Source organism: Phyllobates terribilis, unplaced genomic scaffold (genome assembly GCF_046119375.1).
Source record: "Phyllobates terribilis strain yellow unplaced genomic scaffold, ASM4611937v1 Scaffold_3__8_contigs__length_932513732, whole genome shotgun sequence".
NCBI classification, from domain to species: domain Eukaryota; kingdom Metazoa; phylum Chordata; class Amphibia; order Anura; family Dendrobatidae; genus Phyllobates; species Phyllobates terribilis.
This window is the reverse complement of record NW_027362763.1, coordinates 65,925,193-65,948,729: the sequence shown is the minus strand read 5'-3', so window position 1 is coordinate 65,948,729 and position 23,537 is coordinate 65,925,193. Positions and strand designations below refer to the sequence as shown.

Sequence of the window (23,537 nt, the reverse complement as noted above, 5' to 3'; positions counted from 1 at the left end):
GCAGCGGTGGTTCTCAGTGACCGCAATCCACGGGTGGCGTAGTCGGACATTTAAACATTAAAAACCAAGTAAACAGATCCGCCACTGGTTTGACCACCCTGAGCTACGGGACCTGGTCACCACCACGGAGACTACAACCCCTGACATTACACAGAGACCCGGCTCCGGGTATTCCCCCACACGCATGGCCCAGTGGGCGCGTCACATCTCTGTAATGAGGAGGGGTGTTGACTAATGACATCAACACCCTATATAAGGTGTGCTTAATTATTAGGCAACTTCCTTTCCTTTGGCAAAATGGGTCAGAAGAGAGATTTGACGGGCTCTGAAAAGTCCAAAATTGTGAGATGTCTTGCAGAGGGATGCAGCAGTCTTGAAATTTCCAAACTTTTGAAGCGTGATCACTGTACAATCAAGCGTTTCATGGCAAATAGCCAACAGGGTCGCAAGAAGCGTGTTTGCCAAAAAAGGCGCAAAATAACTGCCCCTGAATTGAGTAAAATCAAGCATGAAGCTGCCAAGATGCCATTCGCCACCAGTTTTGCCATATTTCAGAGCTGCAACGTTACTGGGGTATCAAAAAGCACAAGTTGGGTGAAACTCAGGGACATGGCCAAGGTAAGGAAGGCTGAAAAACGACCACATTTGAACAAGAAACAAAAGATAAAACGTCAAGAATGGTCAAGAAATATCTTAAGACTGATTTTTCAAAGGTTTTATGGACTGATGAAATGAGCGTGACTCTTGATGGGCCAGATGGATGGGCTGGAGGCTTGATCAATAAAGGGCAGAGAGCTCCACTCCGACTCAGACGCCAGCTAGGTGGAGGTGTGGTACTGGTATGGGCTGGTATCATCAAAGATGAACTTGTGGGACCTTTTCGGGTTGAGGATGGAGTGAAGCTCAACTCCCAGACCTACTGCCAGTTTCTGGAAGACAGCTTCTTCAAGCAGTGGTACAGGAAGAAGTCAGTATCGTTCAAGAAAAACATGATTTTCATGCAGGACAATGCTCCATCACATGCATCCAACTACTCCACCCCGTGGCTGGCCAGTAAAGGTATAATAGAAGAAAAAATAATGACATTGCGTCCTTGTTCACCTGATCTGAACCCCATATAGAACCTGTGGTCCATCATACAATGTGAGATCTACAGGGAGGGAAAACAGTACACCTCTCTGAACAGTGTCTGGGAGGCTGTGGTGACTGCTGCACGCAATGTGGATCGAAAAGAGATCAAGCAACTGACAGAATCTATGGATGGAAGGCTGTTGAGTGTCATCATAAAGAAAGGTGGCTATACTGATCACTATTTTTTTGGTTTTTGTTTTTGCATGTCAGAAATGTTTATTTCTAAATCTTGTGCACTGATATTGGTTTACCTGGTGAAAATAAACAAGTGAGATGGGATTATATTTGGTTTTTATTAAGTTGCATAATAATTCTGCACATTAATAGTTACCTGCACAAACAGATATCCTCCTAAGATAGCCAAATCTAAAAAAAAAACACTCCAACTTCCAAAAATATTAAACTTGGATAGTTATGAGTCTTTTGGGTTGATTGAGAACATAGTTGTTCATCAATAATAAAAATAATCCTCTAAAATTCAACTTGCCTAATAATTCTGCACAGTAGGGGTCCTAGGATAGAGCCTTGAGGGACTTCAACAGAGAGAGTTAACAAACAAAGTAGCACTCTGTAATGCTAATTATGTAAATATGAAGTATGAAATATGAATAGCATTACTGCTGTAGAAAATAGAAATAAATGAGAAATCTTAGCACATAAATTGGCCAATTCATGTGTACCTGACTGCCGGGGTAAAGCGTTTCTCGATGTCAGGACCCTACCAATGTGAATACCTCTCTAAAGGACATCCGTCTGCTTATGTGTGGGAAAGTAAGATCCTACTGCAATTAAAACCACCTGTGGCATAGGGGTGAAGTGCTCGGTCAAAGCTTAAACATAGAAACAGAAAAAAACTGACGGCACTTCCAATACAAGAAATAGGTGTAAACAGGTGCTTACTAGGAGAAGTTACCTCCACATACAATTAACAAGCAAAGCAGCACTCTGTAACGCTAAGTATGTAAATATGAAGTATGAAATACGAACAGCATTACTGCTGTAGAAAATAGAAATAAATGAGAAATCTTAGCGCATAAATTCCCTGGTTTCCCACGGTGTAATCTGTGTGACAGCGCGGGAAACTGGGACTTTGATCTGTTACCACCAGTCACAGTGCTGCGGGATCACGCTGTCAGTTGTCAGCATGATCCCGCAACTGTCACTGTGACCCACAGTATAAAGCTTACTGCTGATCACAGGCTCTGGCTGATGGCACTACTTCTCCCATTAGCTGACGCCCACTCTCACTGTTAACAGCAAACGCAAGTGCCACTGATGAGAAGAGTAGTTGCTCACCCGCCAGCGCTTGTGCAGTGAAAGTAAAAAAAAATTAAAATTAATCAATAACTATTTAAATTTAAAAAATATACATTATACTCATCTACACCTAATCGCTGATGGCCTTGTCCCCTGTAAAAAACAAAAATAAAAAAACATCATAAACTTACCTAAATGCCTATTCCCTGATGCCCATGCCATCTATAATAAAGAAAAAATAATAAACGACCATAATCCTCACCTATCCTCAGTTGTCCACTTAATCCAGATTGTCGCACGGCGATCTAATCATTGGTAGAACAGCCACATCCAGAGATGTGACTGTGCTATCTGACAGCCGGCGATACTCTGACAGGAGTGCAATCGCTCCTGCAGTGTATCATGATGAGCTGCCGTGAGAGAGGTCACACGGGTTCATCAGCTGATGAACTCCTGTGACTTCTCTTATGGCACCAGCGCTGCGTGCTAAAATTAATATTGGCCATCTTATGGATATGCCATTTCTGGGATGGCTGAGAACTGATGTTTTTAACTGTGAAAGGGGGTCAATATCCATGGCCCTTCCTAGGCTATTAATATCAGCCCACAGCTGTTTGCATAGCCATTGCTTGGGGGACCCTACATAATTTTTTTTATAATGCCTCCCTGTAATCTATCCATTAAAAGCTAATCAAACATCTGTGAGCTCTTATCAATAGCCAGGGAACATCTTTAGTTAATGGCCCTTTCCTTGGCTACTATTATCAGCCCCCAGTGGTCGGCTTTCCCTCTGCTGATTGCAAATAATTGGCGGGAGCTCACACAGTTTTTTTATAGTTCTTGGTTTTACACATAATGTATACTGTCGGTGATGATCTTATGGAGACCAGGCTACAATGATGTGAACTGCACTCAGTAGCCGGCACTAGAGCTACCATGAGACCTGGTGGCTTGAACTCAGGTAACCTTTCAGAGTTCAAAGCCACCAGGTCTACCGGCAGCTGTGAGGTTTGGAAAACTCATGGGAAACTTTGAGAGACTTTTAATGTTCACTGAAGTTTCCAGATGCTGAAACACCTGGAGGCTGTGAACTAAGGTTACCTTGGGTGTGTATTAAACTGTACTTGCTATTAAATAAAAAAATAAATGAAAAAAATGACGTAAGGTCCCTGGTAATTTTCATAACCAGCAGAAGGAAAGCCGACCACTGGGGGCTGATATTGCTAGCCAGGGAAAGGGGCCAAAAGCCCAAAATGTTCCCTGGCTATTAATAACAGCTCACAGCTGTTTGGTTATCCTTTACTGGCTAGATTACTGGAGGCCCCCTGAAAGAATTGATGTATGGTCCCCTATAAATTCTAACCAGCAAAGGCTAGACAGACAGCTGCGGGCTGATATTAATAGCCAGGGAAGGGGCCCATGTATCCTGGCCCCCTCTGAGGCTAATAACATCAGCTCTCAGCTGCCTTAGAAATAGTGCATCCTTAAGATATGAAAATTCATCATCAGATTAAAAAAAAAAAATATGAGAATACGAAAATTCTGGCATTTAGTCTTGCTCTTTCCACTTGTCCTGGTGTGGTGGCAAGTGGGGTAATAGGTTTGAGGTTCATGTCAGCCTTGTACTGGCAGCCGACATGAACCCAGGTTAGTAATAGAGAGGCGTCTATAAGACACCCCCATTACTAACCCCATAGTAAAATTGTAAAAAAATCACCAAACACCCAGAATAAAGTAATTTATTTGAAAATTCTTACATGGCCACTCATCCAAATTCTGTTATGCGTGGCACCCGTCATCTCCAATCCTGGTATGCATGGCACCCCTCATCCACAATCCCGGTATGTATGGCACCCCTCATCTCCAATTTTGGTATACATGGCACCCCTAACCCCCAATCCTTGTATGTATGGCACCCCTCATCCCCAATCCTGGTAGGTATGGCACCCCTCATCCCCAATCCTGGTATGTATGGCGCCCCTCACCCACATCCTGGTATGCATGGCACCCCTCACTCCATCCTGGTATGCATGGCACTCCTCATTCCTATCCTGGTATGCATGGCCCCTCATCCGAATCCTGTTATGCGTGGCACCCCTCATCCCCAATCCTGGTATGCATGGCACCCCCCATCCCCAATCCCGGTATGTATGGCACCCCTCATCTCCAATCTTGGTATACATGGCACCCCTCATCCGCAATCCTGGTATGTATGGCACCCCTCATCCCCAATCCTGGTATGCATGGCTCCGCCATCCATAATCCTGGTATGTACGGCTCCGTCATCCCCAATCCTGGAATGCATGGCTCCCTCATCCCCAATCCTGGTATACATGGCACCCCTCATCCCCAATCCTGGTATGCATGGCATCCCTCATCCCCAATCCTGGTATGCATGGCATCCCTCATCCCCAATCCTGGTATGCATGGCACCCCTCATACCCAATCCTGGTATGCATGGCACCCCTCACGCCCAATCCTGGTATGCATGGCACCCCTCATCCCCATTCCTGGTAAGCATGGCTCCCTTGTTCCCATCCTGGTATGCATGGCTCCCTCATCCCCAATCCTGGTATGCATGGCTCCTTCATCCCTATCCTAGTATGCATGGTACCCCTCATCCCTATCCTGATATGCATGGCACCCCTCATCCCCATTCTGATATGTATGGTACCCCTCATCCCAATTCTGGTATGAATGGCACCCAATCACTGATCCTAGTATGCATGGCACCCCTCATCCCTATTCTGGTATGCATGGTACCCCTCATCCTGGTATGCATGGCACCCCATCCCTCATACTGGTATGCATTTTACCCCGCATTCCTATCCTCATCCTTATTCTAGTATGCATGGCACCCCTCACCCCCCAATCCTGGTATGCATGGTCCCCTCACCCCCCATTCCTGGTGTGCATGATCCCCTCACACCCCAATCCTGGAATGCCTGGTCCCTTCACCCCCCCTAATCCTGGTATGCATGGTCCCCTCACTCCCCAATCCTGGTATGTATGGTCCCCTCACCCCCCAATCCAGGTATGCATGGTCCCTCACCCCCCAATCCTGGTATGCATGGCACCCCTCACCCCCAATCCTGGTATGCATGGCTCCCTCATCCCCAATCCTGGTATGCTTGGCTCCCTAATCCCCAATCCTGGTATGCATGGCACCCCTCATCCCCATCCTGGTATGTATGGCACCCCTCATCCCCAATCCTGGTATGCATGGCAACCCTCACCCCCAATCCTGACATGTGTGACACCCCTCATCCCCAATCCTGGTATGTGTGGTACTCCTCATCCCCAATCCTGGTATGTGTGATACTTCTCATCTCTATCCTGTTATGCATGGTACCCCATCCCTCATCCCTATCCTGGAATGTATGGTATCCCTCATCCTGGTATGCATGGGCCCCTAACCCACATCCTGGTATGCATGGCGCCCCTCACCCACATCCTGGTATGCCTGGCACCCCTCACCCCCTTCCTGGTATGCATGGCACTCCTCATTCCTATCCTGGTAAGCATGGCCCCTCATCCGAATCCTGTTATGCGTGGCACCCTTCATCCCAAATCCTGGTATGCATGGAACCCCTCATCCCCAATCGTGGTATGTATGGTACCCCTCACCCCAAATCCTGGTATGCATGGTACCCCTCACCCCCAATCCTGGTATGCATGGCACCCCTCACCCCCAATCCTGGTATGCATGGCTCCCTCATCCCCAATTCTGGTATGCATGGCACCCCTCATTGGAAATCCTGGTATGCATGGCATTCCTCATCCCCAATCCTGGTATGCATGGCTCCACCATCCCCAATCCTGGAGTGCACGGCTCCCTCATCCCCAATCCTGGAATGCACGGCTCCCTTATCCCCAATCCTGTTATGCTTGGCTCACTCATCCCCAATCCTGGTATGCATGGCACCCCTCATCCGCAATCCTGGTATGTATGGCATTCCTCATCCCCAATCCTGGAATGCACGGCTCCCTCATCCCCAATCCTGGTATGCATGGTACCCCTCATCCCCAATCCTGGTAGGCATGGCACCTTTCATCCCCAATCCTGGTATGCATGACATCCCTCATCCCCAATCCTGGTATGCATGGTTCCCTGATCCCCAATCCTGGTATGCATGGCTCCCTCATCCCTATCTTGGTATGCATGGCACCCCTCAACCCCAATACTTGTATGCATTGTACCTCCCAACCCCAATCCTGGTATGCATGACACCCCTCATACCCAATTGTGGTATTCATGGCACCACTCATCCCCAATCCTGGTATTCATGGCACCCCTCATCATCCCCAATCCTGGTATGCATGGCTCCCTCATCCCCAATCCTGATATGCATGGCACCCCTATGTTATGATCTGCTACAAGCACTAAGGAAAGAAAGGAGATCTGTCCCTACAATAGAAGTAAGCTAGATCCCTACGATGTAACGGGGAACGTGATCCTGCGATCAGACCCGCTAAAGTCCTCGGCTAGTCTGTACGAAGACCTATAGATGCAAGGGAGGGATCCCTACAAGAACTAGGGACTGGGATAAAGTTGGACACCTCCTAGCAGAAATTATAGCAGTAAAAGACAAACACACAACATAGAACATAAAGGTCCGAAGACCTAGCTAAACTGACTGAGATAGGTAACTAAGCACCAAGCTAGCTTAAGAGTAGAAATTTCAATGAAGTCCAGCAAGGCCAGGAGGGCGGAGCAGGACTAAATAGGCAAAAAAGGTCATGTGACCAGCAAGATAGAAAAAACCTAACAGGAGAGTTCTAACATACCCCCTCTTCTATGAAGATCCTCTTGTGAAACGCTCTGACAAGTCTGGAAGAGGAAACATCATCCGCCCTCACCCATGAGTTATCCTCGGGTCCGAAACCCTTCCAAGCGACGAGATACTGCAAACTCCCTCTATACCGTCTAGAATTTAGGATGCGGGAAATTTCGTATTCCCCGTCCTCCACCACCGGAGGAACAGTGGCAGAGGCATCACCATCCGACACATAAGCTCTTTTCAACAGAGAAACATGAAACACAGGATTAATCTTCCAGGAGGTAGGAACCTCCAACCTAACAGCAGATTGGTTAACTACCTGAAGCACCTTAAAGGGCCCTACAAACTTGGGACCCAATTTTTTAGAAGGAATCCTCAACCGCAGATTCTTAGAGGACAACCAAACCATGTCACCAATAGCAAACAAAACCTCTTGCCGTTTCCTATCAAAGTACCTCTTAGATTTTCTGTTAGCCTCCTGAAGATTACCACGCACATCGTCCAAACTCTCTCCAAATCACCGGAAAAACTCTCCTCCTCAGGCACAGCCGATGCCAATTTGGAGAATGACCTAAAAGACGGATGTCTCCCAGAACAACAAAAAAAATGCAAACAACCAGCAGAAGAGGATGTATGGTTGTTAAGAGCAAACTCAGCAAGTGGCAGAAACTCAGACCACCCCTCCTGATTGTCTGCCACAAAACAACGCAAGAACTGCTCAACATCCTGATTCTTCCTTTCTGTCTGGCCATTAGACTCAGGATGATATCCGGATGAAAACGAAAAATGAACTCCCAACCTGTCACAAAAAGCACGCCAAAAATGAGCCACGAACTGAGGTCCCCTGTCCGAAACAATGTCAGTAGGAATGCCATGTAGTCTGACAATTTCCTTGACAAAGGCCTTAGCGAGTGTCTTACCGCAGGGCAGTTTGATGAAAGGAACCAAGTGACACATCTTGCTAAAACGGTCCACGACCACCCAGATGACCGTGAAACCCTCAGAGGGGGGAAGGTCAGTAATAAAGTCCATAGCCAGATGTGTCCAAGGTGCACTAGGAACCTCCAGAGGTCAAAGCAACCCCGCTGCAGGAGTATGTGAAGACTTAAATCTAGCACACACCGTACATTGACGCACCCACTTAATGACTTCCTTCTGCCATCCAGGCCACCAAAAACTGCGACCCACAAGTCTCTTGGTCTCAGAAATTCCTGGATGACCTGCCAACTGAGACTCATGACACTCGACAAACAAATCTCTCCTAAAGGTCCTAGGCACAAACAACCTCCCATGGGGAGTGTTAGATGGGGCATTCTCCTGTGCTTTAAGAATCTCATCTTCCAAAACGGAGTCCAAAGCAGCAATCACAACACCTTCTTGTAAAATGCTCTCCTCCTCCTCAGCACCGACCATGGGAGAAAAGCTGCGAGACAAAGCATCAGCTTTAACATTCTTGGTGCCCGGGATGTAAGTAGCGGAAAAATTAAACCGCGAGAAAAAAAGTGCCCACTTAGCCTGACGGGCATTCAAGCGCTTGGCAGCATCAAGATAGATCAGATTTTTATGATCAGTGAAAACCTTAATGGGAAATTCAGCACCTTCCAAGAGATGACACCAGTGTTCAAATGCGAGTTTAATAGCCAGCAATTCCCGATTACCAATATCGTAATTAAGTTCAGTCTCAGAAAATTTTTTTGAAAAAAAAGCACAGGGATGTACTCCATCCTTGTTTTTCTGAAACAACACCGCACCGACCCCCACCGTAGATGCATCAACCTCAACCAAAAACGGCTTAGTCACATCAGGCTGCATAAGGATGGGAGCAGAGCTGAACCTCTCCTTTAGAAACACAAAAGCTTCAATGACCTCAGTAGTCCACTGAACCGCATTAGCACCTTTCCTGGTGAGATCGGTCAGTGGTTTGACAATAATAGAAATTTTTTTAATGAATTTTCTGTAATAATTGTCGAAACCCAAAACCTCTGTATCAATTTCAAACCAATAGGCCTAGGCCATTCCTGCACAGCTTGAACTTTCACCGGGTCCATCTCAAAGCCCTCGCTGGAGATAATGTAGCCCAAAAAACGAATTCTCTGTACAGCGAACTCACATTTCTCCAGCTTAGCAAAATGCAAATTGTCAATTAATAACTGTAATACCTCACGTACACTCCGCCAATGAGACTCCAGATCTGGTGAATAAATCAAAATGTCATCCAAATACACAACCACATTTTTGCCGATCAAAGGTCTAAGGATGTCATTAATAAGATTCTGAAAAAATGCTGGAGCATTGGTAAGACCAAAAGGCATAAACAGATTCTCAAAATGACCCACAGGAGTGTTAAAAGCAGTCTTCCATTCATCACCCTCCTTCATGCGCCACAAATTGTATGCCCCCTGGAGATCAATTTTAGAGAACCACTTGGCCCCCACTAACTGGTTAAACAAATCAGGAATCAATGGCAGTGGGTAAGGATTGCGTACAGTAATTTTATTAATCTCACGAAAATCCAGACAAGGACGTAAACCGCCGTCCTTTTTTTTAACAAAAAAAAATCCAACAGCCACAGGAGACTTGGAAGGCCTAATGTGACCGACGGCCAAGCTTGTCTGTATGTATTCCTCCAAAGCCTTTCTCTCAGGAATAGTAAGATTAAATAAACGACTTTTAGGAAGAGTCGCTCCAGGGACAAATTCAATGGTACAATCATAGTCTCTATGGGGAGGCAAAATTTGTGACTCCTCCTCAGAAAAAACTCTCCAAAAATCCTGAATAGGTTCAGGTAATTCCCCTTTTTCCACCGCAGCAATACGTCCGTTACAACACTTGTCATAACACTCAGGGCTCCAGGACTTCATTTCATTGGTAGACCAATCCAGTACAGGATTGCGCAATTTTAACCAGGGCAATCCCAAAACTACTGGAGAAGGCAAAATATTTAATACTACCAAATCCAAATTCTCTTGGTGAACACCATTAATAGTGAGGGGAAATTCACAGACCTTGTGAGTAACACTCTTCAAGGGAGAGCCATCGACAGAAACCACAGCAATAGGGGATGACAAAGGTTTGGGTTTTAATTTAAGTTTTTCCAAGAATCCCCCATCAATCACATTCAGAGTAGAACCACAATCCACAAATACCCGAAATTCAATTAATTCTTTCTGAGCAGCAGTAGTAGCAGAAAGAAATACACCCTTAGTGTTTAAACAGGCTATACGGGAGTAACTGACCATTTTTTTTCTTTGTTCATACGAAGCACACAGTTCTTAACTAAATGGTCAGATTTCCCGCAATAAAAGCACAAACCTTCAGAAGACCCGCGGTCTTTTTCCTGAGAGCGGGGTGCCATCGCCCCAATCTCCATCGGCTCTCCAATGTCAGTACAGACCCTCTCAAGACTCGGAGCTGACATGGCAGAGGATTTACTCTCATTAACCCTTGCACGCAGTCTCCTGTCCACCCTTATAGCTAATTGCATTGCCTCCTGCAAGTTTCCAGGTGTGGGATAAGCAATCAGCAAATCCTTAACCCTTTCACCTAGCCCCGCAAGAAACAAACTTTTCAAAGCTGATTCGTTCCACCCCACCTGGGCAGACCACCGACGGAAGTGAGAACAATATTTTTCCACATTACCTGATCCCTGCCTCAAATGTCTCAATTCAGTCTCAGCTGATGAGACACGATCAGGATCATCATACAACAAACCCAAAGCAGAAAAAAAACTATCCACTGATCTAAAGCATGGATCACTAGGTTGGAGAGAAAAGGCCCATCCCTGAGGTTCTTTGCGCAAAAGTGACATTATGAACCCTATGCGCTGTGATTCATCACCAGAGGATCTGGGTCTCAAACGAAACTACAACAAACAAGCATTTTTAAAGGAAAAAAATTCTTGTTGATCACCAAAAAATAAATCAGGCAAATGTACCTTTGGCTCCACAAAATGTGCTCCAGAACAGCTACTCACGTGTTGTTGGAGCTCGGCCACCTCCAGAGAGAGTCCCTGCAGGCGTTGAGCCAAATCCTGAACCGACATCAAGATGGTAACTGGAAGTCTTTCCTTAGAGATATTTTTGGGCTGGACTTACTGTTATGATCTGCTACAAGCACTAAGGAAAGAAAGGAGATCTGTCCCTACAATAGAACTAAGCTAGATCCCTACGATGTAACGGGGAACCTGATCCTGCGATCAGACCCTCTAAAGTCCTCGGCTAGTCTGTACGAAGACCTATAGATGCAAGGGAGGGATCCCTACAAGAACTAGGGACTGGGATAAAGTTGGACACCTCCTAGCAGAAATTGTAGCAGTAAAAGACAAACACACAACATAGAACATAAAGGTCCGAAGACCTAGCTAAACTGACTGAGATAGGTAACTAAGCACCAAGCTAGCTTAAGAGTAGAAATTACAATGAAGTCCAGCAAGGCCAGGAGGGCGGAGCAGGACTAAATAGGCAAAAAAGGTCATGTGACCAGCAAGATAGAGAAAACCTACCAGGAGAGTTCTAACACCCTCATCCCCAATCCTGGTATGCATGGCTCCCTCATCCCTATCTTCGTATGCATGGCACCCCTCATTCCCAATCCTGGTATGCATGGTACCTCTCATCCCCAATCCTGGTATGCATGGCACCCCTCATACCCAATCGTGGTATTCATGGCACCCCTCATCCCCAATCCTGGTATGCATGGCTCCCTCATCCCCAATCCTGATATGCATGGCACCCCTCATCCCCAATCCTGGTATGCATGGCTCCCTCATCCCTATCCTGGTATGCATGGGCCCTTAACCCCCAATAATCGTATGTGTGGTACCCCTCATCCTGCTATGCATGGTCCCCTCACCCGCCAATCCTAGTATGTGTGGTACCCCTCACCCCCCAATCCTGGTATGTATGGTACTCCTCATCCCCCAATCCTGGTATGCATGATCCCCTCACCCCACAATCCTGGTATGTATGGCCCTTTACCCTACAATCCTGGTATGCATGGTCCCCTCACTCCCCAATCCTGGTATGTGTGGTACCCCATACCCCCCCAATACTGGTATGTGTGGTACCCCTCATCCCCCCAATTCTGGTTTGTGTGGCACCCCTCATCCCTTTCACGCTGCACACATACAAAAAAATAAACAGTTATACTCACCTTTCTTCTCTGTGCTCCAGCGCTGCTGTGTCCTGTTCTGCCAGAGGCCGAGGGAGGCGTGCGGCACCGGAGCACTGCGCTGTCCGGCGCCATTTTGCTGAAGACACACTGCAAATGTGTCTTCAGCAAAATGGCGCCGAATAGCGCTATGCGCATGTGCCAATCCATGCAGCTGGATGCGGTCTTCTGTCTGAAGCTTTTATAGACTGCGCGTCGCGCATGCGCAGAGTATAAAGGCTTCAGACAGAGACACGAATCCCCGGTTATATTATAAATATTGGAGGGAATTAATAATCATTCATAATTCTTATCACTTCACATCAGCCTAAGGCTATTTTAAATTAGTGATGGTTCTGCCCTTTATATTTGTAGTTTTTAGCCCAAGGGATGAATATTTGATAAGTATTAGGTTTAGGATCCCATCTAGAAAAGGTACATCTGGTCATGGCTGATGGGCTCTCATGAATTGGCCAATTTATCCTTTAAGTACATTCATTTTATAAGTATTTTCTATGTAGCATTGATGCAGTTTAACCCTTTAACGACCATGGGTCTGTCTGTTTTTGTGTTTTAATTTTTTGCTCTCCTTCTTCCCAGAGCCAGAACTTTTTTAATTTTTGATCAATATGGCCGTGTGAGGGCTTATTTTTTGTGGGACGAGTTGTACTTTTAAAGGCCATCACTGATTTCACCATATCTTGTGCTGGAAAACGGTAAAAAAATTCCAAGTGCGGTGAAATTGCAAAAAAAATGCAATTTCACAGTTGTTTTTTGGGTCCTTTTTTTACCATGTTCATTGAATGCTAAAACTGACCTGCCATTATTATTCTACAGGTCATTATGAGTTTGTTAGGTCCTGACATCGAGAAACGCCTTACCGCGGCTGTCAGGTACACATGAATTGGCCAATTTATGCGCTAAGATTTCTCATTTATTTACAGCAGTAATGCTATTCATTTTCCATACTTCATATTTACATGCGCTAAAAAATTTTTCCCCAAAAATTTTTTTCATTTATTTCTATTTTCTACAGCAGTTATGCTATTCATATTTCATATCTATATACTCAGTGTTACAGTGTGCTACTTTATTTGTTTATTATATATGGAGGTAGCTGCTCTTAGTAAGCACCTGTTCACACCTAGTTTTTGTAGTGGAAGTGCCGTCATTTTCTTTGTTATTATGAGTTTGTAGACACCAAACATGTACAGGTTCTTTTTCTTATTTAAGTGGTGAAAAAAAAATCCAAAGTTTGCTAAAAAAAAAATGATGCCATTTTCCAAGACCCGTAGCGTCTCCATTTTTCGGGATCTGGGGCTGGGTGGGGGCTTATTTTTTGTGCGCTGGGCTGAAGTTTTTTTTTTCTACTATTTTGGTGGCGCTCATAGCAATTGAGACATGACAACCACAGGTGTCTGCTGTAGGGTTGTCATGCCCACCCATCGATGACCCTCGATCACGTGACGGGGTCACCGATGGGTGGGGTTTAGGACGTGCTTCCCGGAGAGATTGACAGCGGTATTTAACATGTTAACAGCCGTGGGTAGATCGTGATTCCACCCGCGGCTGTTGCGTGCACATGTCAGCTGTAAAAATCAGCTGACATGTGCTCGGTTCAGTGCGGGCCCAGCACCGGAGCCCCCGCTGAACCTGCCTTTCCGACCAGGTGCGTACTGTTACTGACCTGGTCGAAAGGGGTTTTAAATGTCACATATCTGTTTTTTGCATACATATTAGAGCTTACAGAGGCGGCTGTATTCTTTTGCTTGCATTTTGTGCAGTCATGTCAGCTTGCCCCTATTCACACTTGCTTTGTGTTGAGGGGTGTTTGTCAGTTTTTTGTCATTACTACCATTGTCTTCTCACTGTTTTTCCAGGTGAACCCTTCGATAACCTCATGACTATGAATGCTGCTGTATCTAACATAATTGTATCCATCTTACTAAGTAAGCGATTTGATTATGAAGATCCCACACTTTTGAAGCTGCTTAAGTTGAATAAGGAAAATTCCAAATTATGTGGTAGCCCGATGGCTTTGGTGAGTAGTTCAACTCCACATTGTATTTTAGAAAGAGCATTCTAGGCCATTCTCAAAATATGTAATATATCATTCTCAAGATATGTAATGTGTGATTGGTGAGACTGCAACCCATAAGACGCCCCTACTTTTAAAATTATTCTCTTACAAACAGCTTTCTCAAGTGTGTTGTTTCTCTTGCCAGTGAAAACTTTGGAACGCCTCTTCATGCAATGTTTTCCCGTTTGAATTGGAATGTATAAATTATAGATTTAGACTGAAAGCAGCAAAACAATGAAGGAACACATATAGAAACAATAAGTAAAGAAACAAGCCAAACCAGAATTTTTATTGAACCTAAAATTCCTCAAAGTACCCTCTTTTATTCTGATGACACTGGCTGGAGTGGAGGGGAACCTAGTGAGGGGGAACCATGTAGTGGGTGTGGGTTTTGGAAAGTAGCTTAAGGGAGCACATGAGAGGGAGGTATAAATTGGGAAGCCATTTTAGTTACGAAGGTTCAGTCAGAGGAGGAGAAGTGAGGGGAGCTGAGGCTCTGCAGGAGCTCTGCTCCAGATGCGGGCCTAGTCAGTGGGGCCCAAGACTGAAAGGAAAAGAGAGAGAGAGGAGCAGAAAGGCTCCTGGAACCAGGAAAGGACCCCATGGGTATGGGCCGTGCAGAAGGCCACCCGTACGCCCGCACCTGCCAGGCGGTGGAGGGGTCAGACCACCTAAAGGGAACCGGTCCATCAACTAGCAGAGGACTTTGTGCCCAACTAGAAACTGGAGGCTGCAGTACTTTATGTCCTGTAGCCACAAGTCCATGCCAGTCTCACCGAGAAGGTAGCGATATAGGACCAAGGGGACGGAACAGATGTCGCCCGCCAAGGCACCCGCGTAACGGATTGGAGATGCTAGGTGTAAGGTGCAGGAAGACGGCCAGAGAGCGAGGACACACAGAAGGGGGTCTTGCTAAGTACTCCGGAGTTACCTGGGGGTATACCGAACCCCTCCCTGAGTAAACACAGGACGACGAGGGCAGTTACATGGATCCCTGTAATCTGGACTGCAACAACTGTGAGTAAAGACCCTGGGACTGCACTTCCTTGTCTCTGAGTTTCTTGCTGCGCCATCAACCCCTAGACTACAACGCCCAGCATAACCTACAACACCTACACTGCCCTGGAGCTAGCTCTTCCTGTGGAGAGCCACATCATCCCTGCTGCAGTAACATCAGCTTCAGAGGACTGCTCCGCAGTGGCAGCTCCATTTAGCCGCATTCCACAGGTGGCGTCACGAGCTCTATAAAAACACTATAAATCCCCCATCCATAACCCCCTTTAATTGACCACCCTAAGTCACGGACAGGGTCACCGCCACTGTGACACCCCCCCCCCCCAGAATCTAACGGCCCGGCACCGGGTACCCAACGGCCCAGGGGGCACTTCATCTTTGGCGTCACGAACAGGATTTCATGCTCGTTATCACCGGGTACTGTGCGCCTAGAGACTGTGTTTTATACTGAATGTGGCGCCCACCCCAGAAGAACGGGCGCCATTATGTGCGAGCCAAACGACAACAAGAAATCACCCCATCGTGGGCCGGGTCAAAGAATAGCGCTAAAAGAGCGGCCCACCCACTGCAACTGTGGCCATATTCCTGGACCTGTCCATCGGTCTGGAATAGACACCCCCAGGTGTGATCGACAGCAAGCAGACATGGGACCGCCCCAAAAAGGGGAGAGGGAAGAACAAAACTGGGAGATGGGGTGTGGTGTGGGCCCATTTAGACAGACCATACCCGGCAGGGAACATGGAAGGAAGAGAGACCGGAATCCCTGCCAGCGGCCTGCTACGACCGGAGGCGCCCCTCACCCTGGATGGGTTGGTTGCCAGGCTGTCCCGGGAGGATTCAAAGTTCCTCTATGCTGGGATGGAAGACCTGAATGGGAGGATGGAGAGGGCCCAGCAAGATGCTATCACAAGCTGGAAAAAGGAGATGGTGGAAAGGATGGCAAGCCGGCAGCAGACAACGCTACTAAGCACAGGCAGCGCCCCAGCCTTGGCAGATCTGGACCAGCACCAGGAGGCAGAGTGCTGCACAAGAGCAGCCGCGGGAGCAGGTAAGAGGAGTCTCCCTGTCTCGGGCGCTAGAGCCGCAGACCTGCTCCTGGGACCCCTGGTGGAACCGCTGACCCCGGGCGCTACTGACACCGGCCCGCTCCTGACACACCAGCAAGGCCCTCTGCCCCCGGGTGCGGAAGACGCGGACCCATTCCGGACCCTTCTCCCATGACATCTGTCCCCGGGCGCGCCCGCCCTAGACGTCCTTCAGGCCCCGGAACCATCACCTCCGGGCACCAGCGACACTGGCCCGCTCCTGGTCCCTTACGGAAACCACCTCCCCTGGCACTCGACTGGGTGTGTAGACGCCGTCCATGGTATTGGTCTGCGGAGGTGGAGGACCAGCAGCCCCCACTCCTACCAGCTTCCCTGCCCTCCGCCGTCTCCCGAGGTGAGGAGGATCAATTCGAGTGGGACAACTCTGGGGGAGATCTCATGGGGTTTCCCCAAGAAACGAAAGCAGAGGTGGCCTGCAGGACAGAGCACTGCAGGAGGGAGCTGGAGCAGCTTGAGAGGGAGCGGCACATCCGACCGGTGCGTTCGGAGAATCTGGAGGCCCGGAACATGGAGGAGAAGGCCCGGTCCCGCAAAGACAGGAGGGCAGCATACGGTCCCCGTGCCGAAGGGACCGTAGTGAAGTTCAACCTGGAAGGAGGTTGGGGCTTCATCCGGGACCCGCAGTCCGAGACGGATCTTTTTGTGAACCGGAGGGACGTGGAGTCCCACCTAAAAGAAGGTCACCCGGACCGAAATCTGTATCTGGGTGATTACGTCACCTACACCAGGCACAGAGTCGAGAGGGGCTGGTATGCCCTGAATGTCCACCGGGTGGGGAAAGGGAGCAGTTCTTCACCCTACAGCGCTGAAGACCCGGCTGGACCAGTCTACAGTGGACAAGAGCTTCCCCGGAGGGAGCACTACTACTAAGCATAGTAGCTGGAACCTTGAACTATATATAGTTGCCCGGAAGGGTATAGCAGGAATGCTGCAAGTTTAAAAAAAAATAAAATAAATATTTGTTTTTGAGTGCGTAATTACCCAGAAAGGGTACAAAGAACTGACAGGCTGAGGACAGTGAGCAGCCAAGAACTGATCTTGTAAATTGTTGCACTTCCTAAAGTGCCCCTTATTGGTTTTATAAATATACAGCAATGACCTCAGAACAAAAACCCGTTTGGCGTGGCCGTAGACGTGGTCCAACACCTGGATCACCTATGCCCTGCAGCCACGCCCAGGGCCGATGTTGAGGGTTTTCGGACGGGTCCCTCATACTCCAGTTTGCTAGTTAGCACCTTACTAAATAAAATGGATACCTGGTTGCAGATCATGCTGTAACCTGTTAAGGAACAGTTTATATGAAAAATGTTTTGTCTGGAAAATGTTTTATAGGTGAAGGAAAATGTTATTTCACAAGTCTTATAGTGTTTTAATATGGTAACCTGAAAAGTTTAAGAAAATGTGCCTCCCATAAAGGGAAGAAAATATATTATGTTTATGATATTCTAAGTGAATGCATTCAAAAATTTTGCATGTCTTTAAAATTGTTTTTACTCTGTTCCAGCCCTCGGACGTGCTGTGTTTTACCAGGGGGGTATGTGGCACCCCTGAGGGTTTGGTCGCCACAGAGATGTTGCATCTCAGCCAGAGATGTGGCACCTTACTCTCAGGTAAGGAAGGAGTACAGCCTGGGACCCTAACACCTGCATCCAACATGTCCACTTCAGCAGGGCAGGGCGAGATTGCTCCTAAGGGAGAGCACAGTCCCTGGTGCCTGGCTGGAGTGGAGGGGAACATAGTGAGGGAGAACCATGTTGTGGGTGTGGGTTGAGGAAGTAGCTTAGGGGAGCACATGAGAGGGAGGTATAAATTGGGAAGCCATTTTGGTTACGAAGGTTCAGTCAGAGGAGGAGAAGTGAAGGGCCTAAGACTGAAAGGAGAAGAGAGAGAGAGGAGCAGAAAGGCTCCTGGAACCAGGAAAGGACCCCATGGGTACGGGCCATGCAGAAGGTGCAGGAAGATGGCAAGAGAGCGAGGACACACAGAAGGGGGTCTTGCTAAGTACTCCGGAGTTACCTGGGGGTGGACCGAACCCCTCCCTGAGTAAACACAGGACGACGAGGGCAGTTACATGGATCCCTGTAATCTGGACTGCAACAACTGTGAGTAAAGACCCTGGGACTGCACTTCCTTGTCTCTGAGTTTCTTGCTGCGCCATCAACCCCTGCACTACAATGCCCAGCATAACCTACAACACCTACACTGCCCTGGAGCTAGCTCTTCCTGTGGAGAGAGACACCATCCCTGCTGCAGTAACATCAGCTTCAGAGGACTGCTCCACAGCGGCATCTCCTTTTAGCCGCATTCCACAGGTGGCGTCACGAACTCTATAAAAACACTATAAATCCCCCATCCATAACCCCCTTTAATTGACCGTCCTGGGTCATGGACCGGGTCACTGCCACTGTGACATCCCCCCTAGCATCTACCGGCCCGGCACTGGGTACCCCACGGCCCAGGGGGCGCGTCATACACATAAGCAGCTTCATCAGGTTTCACCTGGAATGGCTTTACAACAGTCTAGAAAAAGTCCCCAGAGGTGTTGAGCACTTGTTGGCTTTTTTTCATCACTCTTTATCTAACTCACCCCAAACCAAGTCAATTTGGTTGAGATCGGGTGATTGTGGAGACTGTGGAGACTATGTCATCTGGCACAGGACTCCATCCCCATCTCTCTTGGTCACATAGCCCTCATATAACCTGTAGGTGTGTTTTGGGTCCTTGTCCTGTTGCAGTACAAATAATGGCCCAAGTAAGTGTAAACCATATAAAATGGCATGACTTTGCAGAATTCTTAGGCAGCCATGCTGGCTTAGTACGCTTAAATTTGGAATAAATCATCATCAGTAGAGATCAGCGAATCCGAACAGTAAAGTTCGGGATCCATACTGATCAACTAGTGTTCATGCATGGACCCCGAACACAGACTTCTCCAGGAAGTTCATGTTACTGTTCGGGTTTGGCAGTCCGAACATTGGCTGTTTCCCATGCTGTTATCTGTGTGACAGTGCGAGGAACACTTCGGGCTCTTATAGCAGCGATAGCAGAGGCACGATGATGGGAGTCTCCTTCAGCCAGCGCCTGTGTAATAAATAAATAAAAAATTATGTGCGGTCCCTTTATTTTTGACAACCAGCACAGGCAAAACCCACAGCTGCGGGCTGCAGCTTTATCATGACTGGTTATTAAGAATAGATGGCTCCCCACGTCGTTTTTTTAATTATTTTAAAAAATAATTTCAAAAATGGCATGGGATCCTCCCCATTTTTGACAAAAAGATATTCTCAGAGTGGTAAGGGGCAATAGATATTTACCTTCCCATCCTAAAAATAGCAGCCCCAGCCGCCCAAGAAAAAGTGCCTCTATTAGGTGCACCAATCCTGGCACGTTGCATAATTCTTCATAATTGCACTGGTGCAGTGGCAAGTGGGGTAATAGTAGTGGGGTTAATTTCAGCTTTGTAATGTCAGCAGGCATAATGCCCAGGAGTTAGTAAAGGAGAGACATCTATAAGAGGATTATCTTCATGTTGGACAGGTGAGGATTATGGTGGTTTATTATTTTTATTCTTTTACAGGGGACATGGCCTTCACTGGATTAAGTGTAAAGATAAGTAGAACTTTGCTTTTTTATTTTTATTTCAAATAAAGGTGTCAGTGTCATTATTTCAATTAAATTACTTTTTCCTGCGTCTGTGTCTTTTTTACAATCTAACTATGAGGTTATTAATGGGGTTGTCTTATAGACTCCTCTCCATTACTAACCCCTGAGCTTGATGTCAGTAGACATTACAAAGCTGACAGTGAACCCCACTACTATTACCCCACTTTCCACTGCACCAGTTCAATTGGGAAGAGGTGGGCAAAGCACCAGGACTGGTACATCTAATAGATATTCCTTTTCTGGGGTGGCTATGGGATGCTATTTTTAGGCTGAGGGGGCTAATATCCATGGCCCCTTCCCAATCTGAGAATACCAGTCCCCAGCTGTTCGCTTTAGCTTGGCTGATTGTCAAAAATTGGGGGGACCCCACGCAGTTTTTTAAAATTATTTAAGTAATTTAAAAAACTAATTAGAACCCCTTTATTCTTAATAACCAGCCATGATAAGGCTGACAGCTGGGAGCTGCAGCCGGCATCTATAGGTTTTGCCTGCGCTGGTTATCAAATAAAGGGACCACACATCATTTTTTTTTTTTTAAATTTATTTATTTATAGCACAGGTGCCAGCTGATGAAAACTCATGTCTTTTTGCTGTAGCTGCTATCAGCGACAGCAGGCAGATGACAAAGAGAGTAGTACTCTCTCATCAGCCGACACCCAAGACCGGAGGTAAACTTTTCCCGCCGGTAACAGCTGCTGACTCACGCTGTCATCTGACAGCGTGGAAACCACAGCACACTGATCGGTAGTAAAAATCTCACTGCCGATCATAGCCTGTGTTTGCTGCTCTGTTACTCACAACGGATGTTCGGGCCCCCTCTTCATCTGAATAGGGTCCGGGTTTGGGTTTGAGTTCAGGAACTGTTCTGGTATCCCAACCGAACATCCACGGTTTCGCCCATCACTGATGATTCATCAGTGTCACCAGTAAAGCTCCCCCACACCATCACACCTCCCACTCTATGCTGCTTGAGGGCCACCACATATCTAGAAACCTTCCAACCAACAAAGACATGGCTGTCTGTATGAAAACCTGAGAAGTTTACTCCTTAGACCACAGTACAGATTTCCATTGATCTAATATCCAGAGCTTTAGTTTATCATCCCAAACAAATATTTTATTCTTGTTTTCAGTTGTGATACCTCACCCTCCCTGAGCGGTGGGGTACTCAGAGCCGGGTCAATGTAGATGTAGCGGGGATGCAGTCATGGCCCCGACCCGTTCCATGCCCAGGGCTGTCACATAAAAATATTGGGCTTTCAAGGATGAGTGGTATTCGACTACGCCACCTGCGGTTCCTGGTGATGGCCACCAGTGCTGCGACAATCCTCTGAAGCCGGTGTTCTAGCAGCACAGTTGGTACTACTCCCCACTGGCAGAGTAGGTCTCAGGGCAGTGGGTAGGAGGACTATGTGGAAGTATGGTGGGTGCAGTGCCGCGCAGGAATAAACAAGCGGAGGTGGTGTATGAAGTCATCCGGGTCTTTACTCACTTTAGATGGACTTTCAGCCGCAAAGCTTCTCTCTGCTACACACGGTGTACTGCAGCCACCGGGAAGGGGGCTCAGCACTTCCCAGGTAGATCAGGAGCACCTGTCGAGACCCCGCTGGTGTGTGTTCCTCTCCTTGGTAAGTTCTCCCACTAAGTCTTCTCCTGACTGTGTGTGGTACGAACGTGGTGTAAGGCCGGGTCCCACTGGGTAAACGCAGTTTAAGAGATACAGGTGGCGACTCCGCTCCATCCGTATCCCCCTGGGATCCACTAAGCCTCCAGGCTTTTCTGACTGAGACGTGAAGTGACAAAGTCAGATATCGGGGGCCGGTCACCCCTTTTGCAGCAGGAATCCCTCTGACTAGGCCAGAGTGAAGAATATAGGTGGCGACTCCGCACCGTCCGTATCCCCCTGGGATCCTTTTGCCTGTGAAGCCTATCTCCTCTGCTCCCCTGCTAGGCCTTCTTAGAACAGGACCTTGACCGGGTAGAGACAGTGGTTAACTCTGACCCGCTCCTCGTCTGAAGGCCAGAGTACGAGGACCGCGAATCTTCGGCCAGCTGCAGACTCTTGCTGGACCCTGACAGAAGACCACAACCAAAGACCTTGAACTAAAGATGGCCCTTGATTATATATCAATCAATAAGTGCTTCCTTAAAGTGTGTCCTCCACCCTCACCCACTACTAGGTTCCCCCTATCTTTGGTCCCCCCTCCCATCTCCTCTATCTCAGGCCGTGCAGCACCCTGGTGCATTTAGGCCCCCTACAGGACAGGAGTGGTGTAGTGTTGAGTGGTGAAGTGGGGTCCTGTGAGATGCTCCATCCTTACCTGGAAGAGGAGATACCACACCTCTATCTGAGGTGTAGTACCCCTGTAGTGACTGAACCCTCAGGGGTGCCACACAATGCACTGTAGTGGTTTCTTTGCAGCAATTCAACCATAAAGACCTCCTCCGAAATCTAATCTGGATAGTTGATGTTGACGTTATCTGAGGTGCAATCAATTAGTAGTTTCTGAGACTGGTAATACTGATGAACTTATCCTTTGTAGCAAAGTTAAATCTTGAAATTTCTTTCCTGGGGCGGTGCTCATGAGAGATAGTTTCACCCTAGAGGTTTATGGTTTTCATGACTGCACTTGAAGATAACTTCAAGATTCTTGCAATTTTCCAGATTGACTGTCATGTTTATAGTAATGATGAACAGTAATTTTTCTATTGTTAGTCGATTGGTTTCTAATATATTCTGGTTTAGAAAAGTAATGTGATAGTGACTGTATATCAACACTATCTCTGCAAAACACACCTGATTGCCAAAACACACCGGAAGACACTTTCTGAAGGCTGGGTCTTCTGCAAATAAACTCTCAATGAAACACACCTATTCATCGGAAGCCATTCCAGGTGCCTACCTGATGATGCTGCTTAATAGAATATCAAGGGGGTTTAAAGTTGTAATAAGAGTAAAAGGGGGTTACTTTGAGGTATCTTAGCTTAAACACATATTCTGGTTTGTTTCTTGCATATTTCTTTACTTCTCGTTTTCATATGAATGTTCTTTTTGCTGCTTTCAGTCTGAATCTATAATTTGCACATTCCAGAAGGAAAAAAGGTAACTTTCATGAACAGGCGTGTCCAGACCTTTGATCACTGTATATATAGACAGTTGACTCAGCTGGTGCTTAGTGGAGACAGGGAAACTAAGCCGCTGCTAGATTCCCCTACTTATCTCTATTGTGAACACAGGATTGGTCATGCTGAAACCATACTTCCAGTCCATCTGAAATTCTCAGATTCCTGGAATTTAGATAAATAAAGCTTTGCAATGCAGGACATCCTTAAAAATTGCTAAAAAAATATGGAATT

At 47.1% G+C, this 23,537-nt stretch overlaps 1 protein-coding gene across 1 annotated transcript in view; it reads left to right on the top strand.

Annotated features, from left to right (window-relative positions):
* LOC141258812 (cytochrome P450 2K1-like) overlaps nucleotides 1-23,537 on the top strand; it is a 212,421-nt gene that overhangs the window by 101,920 nt on the left and 86,964 nt on the right. The window contains exon 5 of the mRNA XM_073673959.1: nucleotides 14,198-14,358. Within this exon, the coding sequence (XP_073530060.1) occupies nucleotides 14,198-14,358 (161 nt within the window). The remainder of the gene's footprint in view (nucleotides 1-14,197; nucleotides 14,359-23,537) is intronic.